Source organism: Apteryx rowi, unplaced genomic scaffold, assembly GCF_003343035.1.
Source record: "Apteryx rowi isolate R43461 unplaced genomic scaffold, aptRow1 scaffold_100, whole genome shotgun sequence".
Taxonomy (NCBI): domain Eukaryota; kingdom Metazoa; phylum Chordata; class Aves; order Apterygiformes; family Apterygidae; genus Apteryx; species Apteryx rowi.
The window spans coordinates 1324455-1337982 of record NW_020447198.1 but is presented as its reverse complement, the minus strand read 5'-3'; the positions used below and the strand labels follow the sequence as shown (position 1 = coordinate 1337982).

The window sequence follows — 13528 nt, the reverse complement described above, 5'->3', positions numbered from 1 at the left end:
TACATTATGTTATAAAGCAGATGGGCTACATCTAATTAGGTTTCAAGTATATCTAGTTATATCCACTTGYAGTGTGAGTATTTTTAATTATGAGCTGCTAACTGAGAAGATCTGATTTCCCCAGAGCATTATTCATTTGTGATCTTACTCCACATTTCTTCTTTTCCTTTAAATAACTTAGATTATATACAGCCGGTGGGCTTATTAGCAAGTATAATGAAATCACTTCTTACACCTATTTAACACAAACAGCTATATTTGCATCTTTAGAAACATGAGCAGGCAACCCAGAAATCAAGTTCTACTGTTTGGGATGCCAATAAAGCTATCATCTTAGCATACAAAATTTTGCAACTAATAAGAGCGGGACCCAAATTGGCTCAAGCGGAAAAAACTCTTTTCAGTTCAAAGATGGTGAGGACACCTTTTAAATGGCTATATAAACACAGGAAATTCATGCTGTGTTTTTCTGTAAAAAAAATATGTAATATTTGAACGTCCTAGAATTTTGAGAGACACATTTTAATAAAGGTCTCAAGCTTTCAGAAGAATGCTTACCTCTGAAAACAGAAAATCTGCTCCAAACATAAAGCACACCTAAGGATTCAAAGTATATGAAAACTGAGGTAATAATGGAGACTATTCTCCCTCCCCTACATTGATTACTACATATATATATACACACACACACACACACATATATATGCCGGCTTTTGAGACACATGCCCGTTAAACAAACTTACCACATTTTGACTGTTGCAGGTCAACACAGTTCTGGTGCCTGTTCATGTTGAGATTCTGTAGAGCAGTAACCAAGTCTGCTTTGCAGAATGCCTTTATCTCACTCACAATGGCTTTATTGCATAAATTTTTATCATCCCTAGAAGAGAATTAACTTTTGACATAAAACTGACATGGTTATATATTAAGTAATTACRTATTAAGTTACATATTAAGTAATATACTGAAAAATTTGTCTTCGGTAAGCTTATTTTGTGAACTTCATTATATGCAAAGTTTTCTCTCAAGCAATTAGAACCAGTTCAAAAAATTAGACGAGAAAATTAACCAAAGCAGCTATTCTGAAAAATATAAAAGCATACTAAAAACCATGCTCTAGGCTTGCTTTAAGAAAAAAAACCTACAAATACTACAGTAATGATGTCTAGTTGCTATGATCTTAGGGTGCAAATGAGGCAATGCTGGTAAGAAAGTAACAGCTTATTAGACTGACATTATAAAACCTAGTTTTACAAACCTATTTTTACTGTCTCACTGGCCAAATGGTTGTCACAGATGCTGCCCTGAGGTGTGTACTACTCCAGTAGAACTACTACCAACGCACGGTACAAAGTTGGATTCTGATACTGCCTCCAAATTCCAGTTGCTTATGTTGACGTAGGAAAGGATAAAGGATTTATCAGATGAAGAACACTTAAGTTACCTCCTGTTCTTTTTTCAGAGAAATCTAAAATGATTATGGACAACCATACCCATGCTGTGATTGTGATACCCACTTACTGAAATAGTACTGGAAAGGGTTTTTAGCAAAGACCAAATAAAGCTGTTGACAGTCAGGGAATATTAGCCCTTTAAAAACCAGCTTCACATGCCTTGCATCAAATCGAGAATCTACTCTCAAAAGTCAACTCTCATTCTCACAGAACGAGAGGCAAACGTATCTCCACCTTCCCTCCTCCTAAGATTAACAATCATCAATGTTTCTCTCTCTCCCCAAAACAGGTGGGCAGAAACCAAATATCTAACTGGATCTCAATCATTAATACAATCACTTTTTCAATTTCATAACTCCAATAATTTTTTAATAAGAAATTGGAATAAAATCCAAGAAAACTATGCTTTAAAAGTTTTAAAATTGAAGCTTGAATAAACTTAATTCTACTTCAGGCCTCATGCACAGGAAGGTGACTAAGCCTACAACCTTTATGTTTTATTACAACCATCTACTCTAAGTTTTAAGAGGGTGACTACCTCTCAAAAAGCTTATTTTGGAAGCAGCTCTTCATTTTAAGATCAGATTTGAAAACGCCACCTTTAGCAGGAGACTACCTTATACCTCATAACAGACCTAGAAACACACAGGAACTCACGTGCAAAGTATGACAACAGCTTGAGGAAAGAGGTTCTGATACTGCAGACAACATTGTAAAACACGATCATCATTGTTCTCGTCACTCAGGCCATCTGCAAGTTTAGTTAAGACAGTGCTGACATGTTCAGAAGTAACCCAGCATATGAAATACTTCAGTGCAGTCATGGTACTGTCTTTTGAGGTAACACTCCTCAAACAAGGACAGAGAAGTGTAATCCAAGCACAAATCTGAGCTTTGAATTCTTAAGTACTACTCTACTCAGAAATGCTATTACTTTGCTGGAAAACTTCTAGTGAGCCACATATGAATTTCGTGGAATGTTATGCTTTCTGGCCACAAAGTCAAAAAGCAAAACCACACAATATATCCTTAGCTTGTAGACGAAGAGGAAGCAGCTAGATGAATTTAGACTAAGTAATTCCCTACTTACCAGCTCAATAGACGCAGCTCAAAACTGAGAAACAATCGATTAAACAACAGTGAGCAAACCACTAATCTGAAGAAGGTATTTGCATACTAAAGGCTTGGATATGCTCCAAAGCCTGYTGTAAGCTATTAGCCAATTTTAAGAAGCAAACTGCAAAGTCAGAGTGACGACTGTATCAAAATCAAAATGTAGCGCTAAGGCTCACACTAAGTGAGCTGYAAAGATTAGAGTACCCGAAGTACATTGACTGCACACAGCTTACATATTTTTTGAGAAGCGAGCTGCATGGATTGCCCCCACAACTTTGAGTCTTGTTTTTTAAGACACATGTAGATGAACTGGACTGCAGGGATAGCTTTGTCCCGAACGTGCTGTAACATTTTCCCCTTCTTCAAGTTGTCTAGTTCTTGTAGAACAACCCAAGGAATTATCAACGCGAGTCTGCCAACACCTTGTACGAACAACAAAAAAAGGAAATTTCGAAGAGCTAAATGAACTAGCACACTTYACAGTTAACATTTAATTCAAACATCATATTTATGTAAGATGACACTTATCTATTTTGCCAACAGTTGTCATATTCTGTGCTCAAGAGTACCTAGCATTAAAAAATGAACAGTTAAAAAAAAAAAAAAGACAAAGTTCCCTGTTCCTAATCTAATCTCAAGCTGGCACTCGAKTGGTTACAGGTAAAAATGACAATATTAATCAAATAAAAGGAATAAACAATTTTGACCAGCAGAATACTTTGACATCTCTGTGTAGTAATATTATAAAGTATATTTACAACAATTAACATTGTCACATGTGCTGCAAGATGTTAAAGCAATGTGAWGGTAGCAGAAAAAATGGGATGGTAATACCTGAATGACCACCRCAGTCACTATGCAAAACCAACCATTAACTAAAGTGAGCAATGGTTTGTGCTAATTGCCAGCCAATATTCCCGTGCGAGGAACAGGAAGCATTGATATCGGATCAAGGTTTTATTCATCAGAATTTCTGTGACTATGTATGATTTGAACTTCAATACTCTTATAAATGAAATACAYGGTAAATTAGAATTTAACAGCTCTGTTCTGTTGGTCCATCCAAGACAAACACTTCACTTGTTTTCTTTTCTACTCACRTGGCAAGACTACAACTCAAAAAAATATACACCAACATCCATCTGCTTTACAGTAAATAGGGCAACCTTTTGAACCTTTTGCATAAGGGATCTGGTGCAGAACCAAAAMTTGGGAGCAGCGATATCCTAAAAAAAGGCACCTGAGAGAGACAGCAGCTCCCAGTTTACACAATATAACACCACGCTTAATTTGGGAAAGAAAAATACAGTCTGACACACCCTTGAAAACTACTGGGACCCTTGTTAAGGTTATTTACCAGGCTGCCTTTGTAGGTATATTCATTAGCTGAAAACATCAAAGCACCACAAGTATTCTGATAGATTCCATACATACATGTCTACCAACAACCAACACACACGATCCTAAGCCCGCTAACAGCAATTATCTAAAACCTTTGCAACATRTCAGAACCAAACATTAACACCAGGGTCTGCAATCCGAATTCCAGAGAAACTGCTCACACTTCTCATGAATTCTGACCTTAACCAAGACAGAAATAAAGCAGTGACTGACAGCTTATCAGGTTATAAGTGCTTTGTGATTTCCAGAAAGTTCTTACAATCATCCGTTCTTTCTACAAATTTCCTACTGCTCACCATGTATTCACATACCTGGTATATCTTCAGATTTCAGGGACCTGACGAACTCAAGGTGACTAATCATTATGTTTGTGTCAATCACCACTAAGATGTTCAGACCAGAAGTAGAAGCCTCTGCAGATAAAGAAAAAACAAAACAAAAACCACCACAGTGGTGAAAGAATGAACTGTGTACTACCTGTTCAGGTCACTACCTGATTGTAATGACTAGTTTAAGTAGATACCAGAGAGTGTCAGCTCAAGACATACCAGCAGAAGTACTCAACTCCTGTTCTGGGAGATCTGTTTCCATACTTGTAAGCTCTCCGCAAGTCTGTACTACCGACAGTGCCATCCTTTTTTCAAGACGAGCAACATGCAAATCTTCTACTATCTGCATCTACAGYGTTAAAAAAAAAAAAAAGTACGTATAAAAATAACTGTATACAAGCAATCTCTTTAGAAGTGCGTCCAAAAAAGATTCTTTTGCATTAGTGCTGTTGTGTTAAAACTGACTAAACGAAAGCGTGAAAATTTTTCATTTTAGAAATAAAGCATGAAAAACCTTAAGTTAGTTCAGCAAGCTTAAAGCCATGATAATCTGCTACACAACCTCCACTATAAAAAGTCCAAAAAATAAAGGTCCAAAATACGGCCTAGAAAGAAGGTTTGCGACCATTCTGCCTAACACCCCAAAGCTTTATTCCATTTTTTGCTATATAGACTGGAAGTATCCTGCCAACTGTTCCTTAAAAAATACAGCTCTTTCGCTACTGAAAAATTAGAAGTTGGAATATGAGATTCACAGAGTATAGAAGCAACTATGAAGGACACCTCCTTCACCGAGAATAAGAGAAAGGCAAACTTTCTATTTCAGAAAGTTCCTGATTAGCAGTACTTTACCAAGTTTGTTTAGTATTTGAAAAATGCTCCACACTCTTAGAAGTATAGATCATAAATCAACAATACAGAATACTAGGAAAGGACATAGAATTGTCTAACTACAGGAACTCAGTGCCGTAAATTTTTAATATAACTGAGAAAGGTTAAGTTAGAGCATTACTAACCTCTTGGTCTGATTCCGGGCTCTGACTGCCTTGGTGGGATGGAAAGACTTCAAAGTTCTGTAGAAAGAATTAAAATACCATATCAACAATATAAAATATCAAGGACTGAGGAACAAGTGATCCTCAAGAGTCTGAGAATACAGCTGTTTAGTGTAAAACAAGTATATCACCAACCTTTTGGGTAGACTTTATGTTCTCCCCGCCTTGGTAGGAGTCAGATGTGCATGGGACCTCAAAAGTCTAGAAACAGTAGTAGTAACAGAAATAGGACACTAAGAATCTCCTAGAGTGCTCGTTAGAAAACATTGACTATTTGCAAACAAAATGAATAGGTAACATAATATTTCTGATATTCATGATAAAGGACATGACTAGTAATTTTATCTCTACAGTATCATTAAAAACAGCTTAGAAGGTTGGGTTTCTTTTAAAATAAATAGATAGCAGTTTGCACAGTAAGCTTATTTTTCCAATCTCTTGGGGGCTTGTGACAACTGACTGTTTAAATCTAGCGTCCTTATGACAATCATTTTAAACTATTACTAAAGTATCTAAAGGGCTTTTAAAAAGATCCTTTAAAGTCTGTATTAAAGTTTTAATAATTAAATAAACCCTCTCTTTGTGTATGCACAGAACAATCATGCTTCCATAACATGAACAGAAATCCGAAAACTAATGCTAGGCAAGTTGAAAACAAACAAACAAACAAACAAACAAAGAGCAAAGAAGCAACAATGCTCTAAATAAAATTTGTATGTAAATAGAGGTGCAGAGAGAAATATAAGTTAGAACTCACACACAAACTGATCACAGCTAACCATGAATTTATGCAGGAAATGTATTAATTCAGTCCTAGATCTACAATAACAAGTTCTGCTGGTATCACTATGCTGGCAAAAGAGCACCTGTTTTGCCGAGAGTGGAGTTTTTGTTGGTCAGTTTATGTGCCTAAAATGATACGATGGCCATGACAGCACACGCAAAAAAAATTGTTGACTTATACCTAAACTGAAATATTCTACACCTCTATCAGTAAGGTAAAGCTATATAAGCATATGTGCAGACTTGTGATATGCAAGACCATTATTTTTCTCATTTGTGTGACCATTCAGCAGAGCAGAGCAGCATTTTAATGTGGTTTAGCTTAGGATCAGAAAAATCCATCTGTGAACTCTGTAAGATACAAACGGGCTATTTATATAAAAAAGACTCCCATAAAGAAACTAGCCTGAAACATACATCTGCACAATACTAAAATAATCAGGTTCTCATTACCCGCTTAAAACGTAAAGCTGCAGCTTCAAAGCACCCTGCTTCAGTCCCTGCATTACCAGCAGCTTTATTGGAATCAATGTCCTGTTTTTTCTGTTTATGACAGTCCCATCGTTTAGGTGTTTCAGTCGAACAGTAAGATGGCGAATGTTTGGTAGCATGTTGATTTTTCTTAGAAAACTCCTTATATCCTTCTTCATCCTCTTCATCACAAGTCCTAGATAACATACGTGATTTTKTAGTGAAAGCTGTATCATCATTTACAGTCTCTACCGAGGCGATAGATGTCTTTTTCTGAGTTCTGACATCTTCACTCCATTTTTTGGATCCATTTGATGCTCTACATGGTACTTGTGAATTGCACGCAGCRGACTTAAACTTCTCCAACATGGTTTGTTCAGCTTTTACTTTTAGCTTGTAGAATTCAGCTTTCTCTCCCTTTTTCTTCATCACCTTGTCCTTCTGGACTGCAAAGCTATGCCAGAGCCTTTTTCCTTCTGTTCCATCAAAACGATGACCTTTGTTACGACTTTCCCTAATAGTAGTTACCACATCAGCAGTGCTTGTACTTTTTCCATGTTTAATCTCTTTAGGCTTAAATTGTATAACTATTCTCTTTCGCTTCTCAGTTTGGATTGAAGAACTGTCTGTGGTTTTACTTCTGTTTGGAGATTTTTCTTGGGACCTTCTATCAACACCACGAGAAATATTAGAACTTTGGTCTTTTTTCTTCTCTTGTATACCTTTCTCTATTTTGAATCTATAAAAATGTTACAGAAAGAGACATGTTATATATACCTAGGAAAATTAACTCAGATAATGAAATAAAACAAAAACAAAAGAGCTTGCACTTGATTTAGCCATTTACAGTTAAGTATTTACGAGTACTGATTTGGAACATCCTTAACTCATTATGAACTTTTGGCAACATCTGCCCTTTAAGATAGTCTGATACACCATCCTCAGTATTTACAGTTTTACTAGCTGTACAACTATTTTTACCTCAATTTACCAGCTTGAGAAGAAGCTTTTTCTGCATTTTACTAGCTAGTGGCTTGAGAGGTCCCTGACTACAGTCTAGTTCCATCTTATTGCACAGGTGAGTTTTAAGAGCATTTTAATGATATTTGTGAGCTGTGCCACACTTCACAAAAATTCAAGTAAGCAGCAGTTAGGTTTTGGCTGCACAGTACCAAACATTGAATGACTCTCAAATGACAGAAAATAAACAGACCAGGGAACTCAAAAGGAACGATTGAGGGCAATATAGCAACATTCAACAAAAATGATAAACGATATGAGAAGTTGTGAATAACGAACTATTTCCTACAAGAGCAGAGAAAGTACTTAATAAATTTATCATATGCTAGGTTTAAAATATTTGAAGAAAGTTTCTCCCCTACTCTATCATAGCATTACCAAAAATGTTGGGGAGGGAAAAGCCATTTAACAAACTTACACATGACAGGTAATAACTTAAATACACCTCTGTCCTTGGAGACTGAACTGGTTGCTGGAAGCTGGCAGGGTTTGCAACAGGAAAAATCATTTTGTACTTGTCTTGTTTCATACATTCCTTCCTATACAGCCATTTCTGACCATTGCCAGTAATATCCTGTAGCTAAATATCCTGTGATTTACAAGCCAATGAAGCAGAGAGACGGCTGTGAGATTTTGCCATGATTAAGAAGCAATCCAATAGTCTACTATCTCAGGGCTCATAAGAACATTTTTACTTTATATTATTAAGTTTTCAAACACTGTTTACATTTTCTACAGCTAAGATGAAAGGCTGCTATTCTTTGCCTAGGAACAACTATTTCAAGCAGCAGGAGAAATCAAGGATTTAGAGACTACAGAAATTGATTAAAGATACTAATTTCACTGCAGAACTATCCTCCAAAGTACACTGCAGCCTTTTTTTGATAACAGAGTATGTGCAATATGCAATACAGAACAATGTAGTGCTCAAGATACAGAAGGAAACGTCATCTTTTTATGATAGCAATGCTGGATGTCACTTGTCCATTATCTGAAGTGCAGTAACATAGAGTTAGAAAAGTTTGAGATAGTGGAAAAAACAGAGTCCTCAAACTGACCAGCCTAGACAGGATCTACTCATTAATGCAATACAAACACGCCATGTGTTAAAAGTCCATATTTTATTTGGTGAACAAGTCAAGCAAAATTCTTACCTTCAATCACCTACTTATCTGTTACCTAGGCTTTTTTAGTAGTTACATTAATGACAAAGCAAGAATTTACCTCTGAAATTCTGTTTCTCCTTTCACAGTATGGTTATAAGATCTTGTGTCTTCAGAGTTCTGAAAGAAGAGAAAAACCCYAAGGGCTCGTATAGGAAACTGCAGTAAAATAAAATCTTGGTAAGATGGAACAAGCTATTATCTCTTAGTGGATTCACTATGATTTTGAGCAAGTTAACCTTTGAAAACAGTAGCTGCATACCTCATTATAATTCTATATTTAATTTTTGTTATATTTTAGAAGCACAAGAGGGGAAAAATGACTGTGTACTGACCTGGATTATAAATAGAAAAAGCTTGACTCGTTAAACACATTCAGGATTCATGTGTTTCATATATTCTAGAATTAACCAGTGTGTACAATATACATTTTTGTGTATTTATAAAATTTGCTAGGAAGAAGAAAGTTACCTGGAGACTGCTCCACCTAGCCCCAAAGAGCGGATATTTCTACGGGAGATTTGCGCAGATGAGATGCATACTAATTCTGGCCAGATTTACAGGGGCAGCAGTACGAAACCACAATTACACAGGCCTGGTTAAGAGAAAGGATAGTCCCCGAACAAAGGACTTGAACAGTGCTAGTTTAGAAGGTAGTTTTGACACTGCTTGGCATATCTGCATTGCAAGCTGAGTCACATTAGAAAGCACTTAATTAAAAACAAAAGGGTTGCAGAAACCTCTAAAGTCTTAATGAAACTAAGGAAATCCAGAGAACTTCTAACTGTGGTCAGTCCTTTTACAGCAGAGAAACAACGGAATCTTAATGTAAGAGGCTGTTTGAGGCTGCTGCCACTAAGAATTTTGTCATGCAACTTGCTGCAGGAAGGACACTCAATTCACATAATTTAAATCAAATCAGGAATCAAAGTTTACTGTTTTATTAACAACATGTAATTAACTGGCAATCTATGAACTACACATTCAGGATCAACACCAGCAGTACAACAGATAAACCACAATATAAAGCAATTATGTTAATAAATACCTGATACCAAAAAGTTCTCATCTCAGACACATAAATGACACAGATTGCACATCCCCTCCTTCCTAGGCAGTGTGGATTGCAAGCATACATCCTCTCTTCTGGGAGTGCCGGTTCCCTGTTTCCATACACACATCCTGCTGGAGATGCAGGTGCTCAAGCCTTGCGCATACCATGCCACTTCCCACACACTCAGCTAACACACGCTGGTGACAAAGATCCCCATGAGAACGCATACGCACACCTGAGGTGCGGACCCTGTACTGCCAGCCCACTAGCTGGAGCGCAAGCTCGTGACAGTGCCCGGCAGGGGAGGGAGCCCCATCCGGCCTGGATGGAGGTTGTGACGCTGGTGAGGTGACTTCTGGCGGTACCAAGCCCAGTTAACTGCTGCTCTGTACTACTTTCTTACTCCAAAGACCTCTCCCCTCAAAAGTACAAGTTTTCATGCTGTTTTTATACTTCTTTTCAAGCTAGACCCTTCTTTTCTCAGAAGTCTCTTGGTAATTCCCTGGTTATCACTYAGTTTCATCGTCTTAAGCAAATTGTCATTGTTACCTTTGTCTTAGCGTTATGGGCTCTTGGGTAAACATCATCTTGGAACAGACTGTTTCAGGTATTCTATTCACACGCAGAATTTACACTCACACGCCTATCATATCATCTGCTGTTTTCCAGGCCACATTGCCAAGAGGTGGCCGTGCAGACTCCCCCAGATAGCTCTGCTTAAAGCTGTTCTAATTTATATTGTGACAAACATCCTTTCACTCATACTTTAGGAGGCATATGCCAACCTTATTTCTGCTAAAAGTCAACAGGCATGAAGTTTTTTGTAATCTGTGGTCATGCTTACACCACAAAAATCAATCATGCTTAGACACAACTCTAGATAAATGGCTTACTCAAACCTGTGTGAGCAGAAGACACCTCTTATCCATTCTGTAGAAGATGCACTTACTACTTTTCAGAAGTTTCTCATCATTGTGCTATTAATAGTTAAGTTTTCCACTGTTGCTTGAGTCAGTGAACGTCTGCCTACAGCAATATCTAATTTTGTTCCAAACAGATTGAAGTCATGCAACAGTTAAGACCCACTATTTTTTGAACTGGTATAGCCATTAGCAATGGTGATACAGCTACAGTATGAGGTTTTAAGCAAGGTCTTTACCGTTTGCAGCACAGAAACACATAAAAATCAAAGTCTTAGAACAAGTCAATGTTAAAAGATAAATGGAATAATAATAAGAAATTCAGGAGGAAAAAAAGTAGTTACAAATATTTGTACGTTTCTACAGGAGCAAAAGGCTAGTAAGACCATAATCTCTTCATGTTCACCTAGAGGCACTTCCAAACATTTTTCTGAGGCATTCATAAGACAATTAAAAACTCTCTCATTTCATATCTACTTTACAGAATCAAAGGGAAAAAAAACTAGCAAACTGAAATGTATATTTTTTAAATTACTGATTTACGGGCTATGTATTACACTACTGTTAGGAAATAACTTTCCAAGAGGGTATATTAACAATAAAAATAGCCAAAGGAATGGGAAATTATTTTGGCTACATACATGACCAAAAAGATTATCACCCTGGTTGAATCTGCATTTTACAAGGGATTCAGTAGAATTTTACTCACTAGATGTGGACACACACAGGAATATACTAAGAATCTACACTAATTTTAGTCATCGATTTATACACCTCACTGGTTAAGAGGAAATATTTCCTTGAAAGCCAATTGCTAAAACGCTGCAAAGTATAATTTGTGCTTAATCAGAAAATAATGTGATCCAAGATAAAGAACAACCCAGGAAGACAGTAGCGGTTTTGGTAACTTTTTTGAGCTCAGCTTCTCTGGTCAAGAAGATATGCTTAAAAAAAAAAAACTAATAATTTCTGATACCCATGGCCTCTGGGAGAAAACAAAACAAAACACAGAAGTCAGTTATCTGGCTGGAATTTTTAGTCATCTAATTCAATCCTCTTGCTGTCCTTAATGACCCCACCTTTCATTTCCAAATTTGATTCATCTTTCTATCATGAAACTGCTAAATAATTCATGCTCTCCTCTTGAAAGTAGGATTTTGATTTTATAAAAATAATATAGTTCTTCCTACTTTGTCATCCCGGCCATCCAAACTGTCCTCCTTTTCACTTAATTTCTTCAGTTTCTTTTTAGACATCTTCAAACCTAGGAAAAATAGCATTATCATTATTATTTATTTCAAATTGTATTTCCATCTGGCATAAAATTAACTTTTCAACTGCATAAAAAAAACCCACTCTTAATTTTCTCTTGTTTTCTCTTCATATTACAGAACCACAGGAGACTTGAACAAAGTTGAGCATTCGCATCTCGCTAATAGACAAATTTCACAGAAGAAAACATGGCAGTTTTATTCTACCTTCTGCTCCAGACACATATTTTGTACCAGCAAACACACAAGACCGACAAACATCCTTTAATGGAGAGTCATGTAATTGTGGAGTTTTAAAGCAATTCCAACTATATGACTCATGCCTTAGGTTCACCTTCCCCCTCCCCCTTTCTACTGGACATGTTCATGTCATCATTGGGAGATGACATAAAAGCTACACCAACCTCCACTCAAATTAAGTTCTGCGAATCTACCATGAACAGCTGTCAGCCCCCAAAATTTAAGAAGACTATGAGAAAGTTTAACCAGCTGGTCCCAAASCTTTGAGGTTCATTCCCAGACCATAGATGAACACCTAAACAGTTAAGCTATAGAAGTAGCTCAGCCAAAAAGCAAGAGACTTCAGGCAAAGACTAAGCAAACATAAGGAAGGCTCTTTAAGCCATTTTTCAACATGGACGAGTTGAGCAACTGAAAGAAAAGCTGTAACTCCACCAGCAAAGGGGCAACAGCCTCCCGCCCCCGCCCCGCGCACCCGGAAGGGCCCCTCAGAGCACAAGCCCGCTGCCTCAACACCCCCAGGCAGCCGCCAACACAAGCCCCCCTCCCCCCCCCGGCTGTCGGGCGCGGGGACGCCCCCGCCCACGCGCCCCCACCGAGGCCGCGCCGCGCCGGGCACCTCAGGAGGCACCTGGAGGCCGAGCGCCGCCCCGCTCCCTGGCCAGCGACTTCCCCGTCAGGCGGCGGCGGCGCGGCACAGCACCGGGAGATGCCCCTCCCCGCCGCACAGCGAGCAGCGGCCCGGCACCTCCCCGGCGCAGGGCATCCTGGGCCGGGCGCGCCGAGCCCCCTGGGAGCTGGAGTCCTCCAGCACGGCGGCCTCGGCCCCGAGGCGCTCTGGGAGGTGTAGGCGGCCCCCCTCCCCCCGCTCCCGCAGTGCGTGCCGGGACCCGCGGTACCGCCATCGCCGCAGCTCTCGCGTGTCTCCGCCCGCCTCAGAGAGCCGCCTCCTTCCTGCCGGGGAGAAGAGGCGTGTGGCGAAGGCGGCTCGTCCTGCCCCTTCGCCTGCTTCGCACGCCGCCGCACCGTCTGCGGAGAAGATGGCAGCAGAGGAGGCTGCGGAGGCCGCGCTGGTCCGGCTGCCCCCGCAGCAGAGGGAGCCAGGGGAGGAGGACGAAGAGGAGGAGTACGCCGGAGGCGGCGGTGGCGAGGCTGCGGCGCTCAGTAAGGGCCGCGTCGCAGCCGCCTGCGGAGGGAGGGGGACGCTGGCGCGCGAGCTGCGGCCCTGGGACGCGTGGGCTGCTCCGCCGG

General features: G+C 39.3%; 2 protein-coding genes across 5 annotated transcripts in view; one reads left to right on the top strand and one right to left on the bottom strand.

Moving 5' to 3' along the window:
* SWT1 (SWT1, RNA endoribonuclease homolog) overlaps positions 1–13031 on the bottom strand; it is a 37004-nt gene extending 23973 nt beyond the window's left edge. For 2 of the 3 annotated variants that reach the window (XM_026063005.1, XM_026063015.1), the window contains exons 1-11: positions 12909–13031; positions 11957–12030; positions 8854–8912; positions 6592–7348; positions 5491–5556; positions 5317–5373; positions 4520–4649; positions 4283–4384; positions 2804–2992; positions 2112–2205; positions 744–880 (exon numbers count right to left, since the gene is read on the bottom strand). In XM_026063005.1, the coding sequence (XP_025918790.1) occupies positions 744–880; positions 2112–2205; positions 2804–2992; positions 4283–4384; positions 4520–4649; positions 5317–5373; positions 5491–5556; positions 6592–7348; positions 8854–8912; positions 11957–12022 (1657 nt within the window). In that variant the 5' untranslated portion in view covers positions 12023–12030; positions 12909–13031. Of the gene's footprint in view, positions 1–743; positions 881–2111; positions 2206–2803; positions 2993–4282; positions 4385–4519; positions 4650–5316; positions 5374–5490; positions 5557–6591; positions 7349–8853; positions 8913–11956; positions 12031–12896 lie in introns of all 3 variants that reach the window. The other variant, XM_026063024.1, reaches the window with a different exon arrangement.
* Positions 13032–13099: 68 nt separating this feature from the next.
* The window catches only part of TRMT1L (tRNA methyltransferase 1 like), a 21781-nt gene continuing 21352 nt past the window's right edge, over positions 13100–13528 (top strand). Inside the window, exon 1 of one of the 2 annotated variants that reach the window (XM_026063054.1) lies at positions 13100–13441. In XM_026063054.1, the coding sequence (XP_025918839.1) occupies positions 13318–13441 (124 nt within the window). In that variant the 5' untranslated portion in view covers positions 13100–13317. The remainder of the gene's footprint in view (positions 13442–13528) is intronic. The other variant, XM_026063037.1, reaches the window with a different exon arrangement.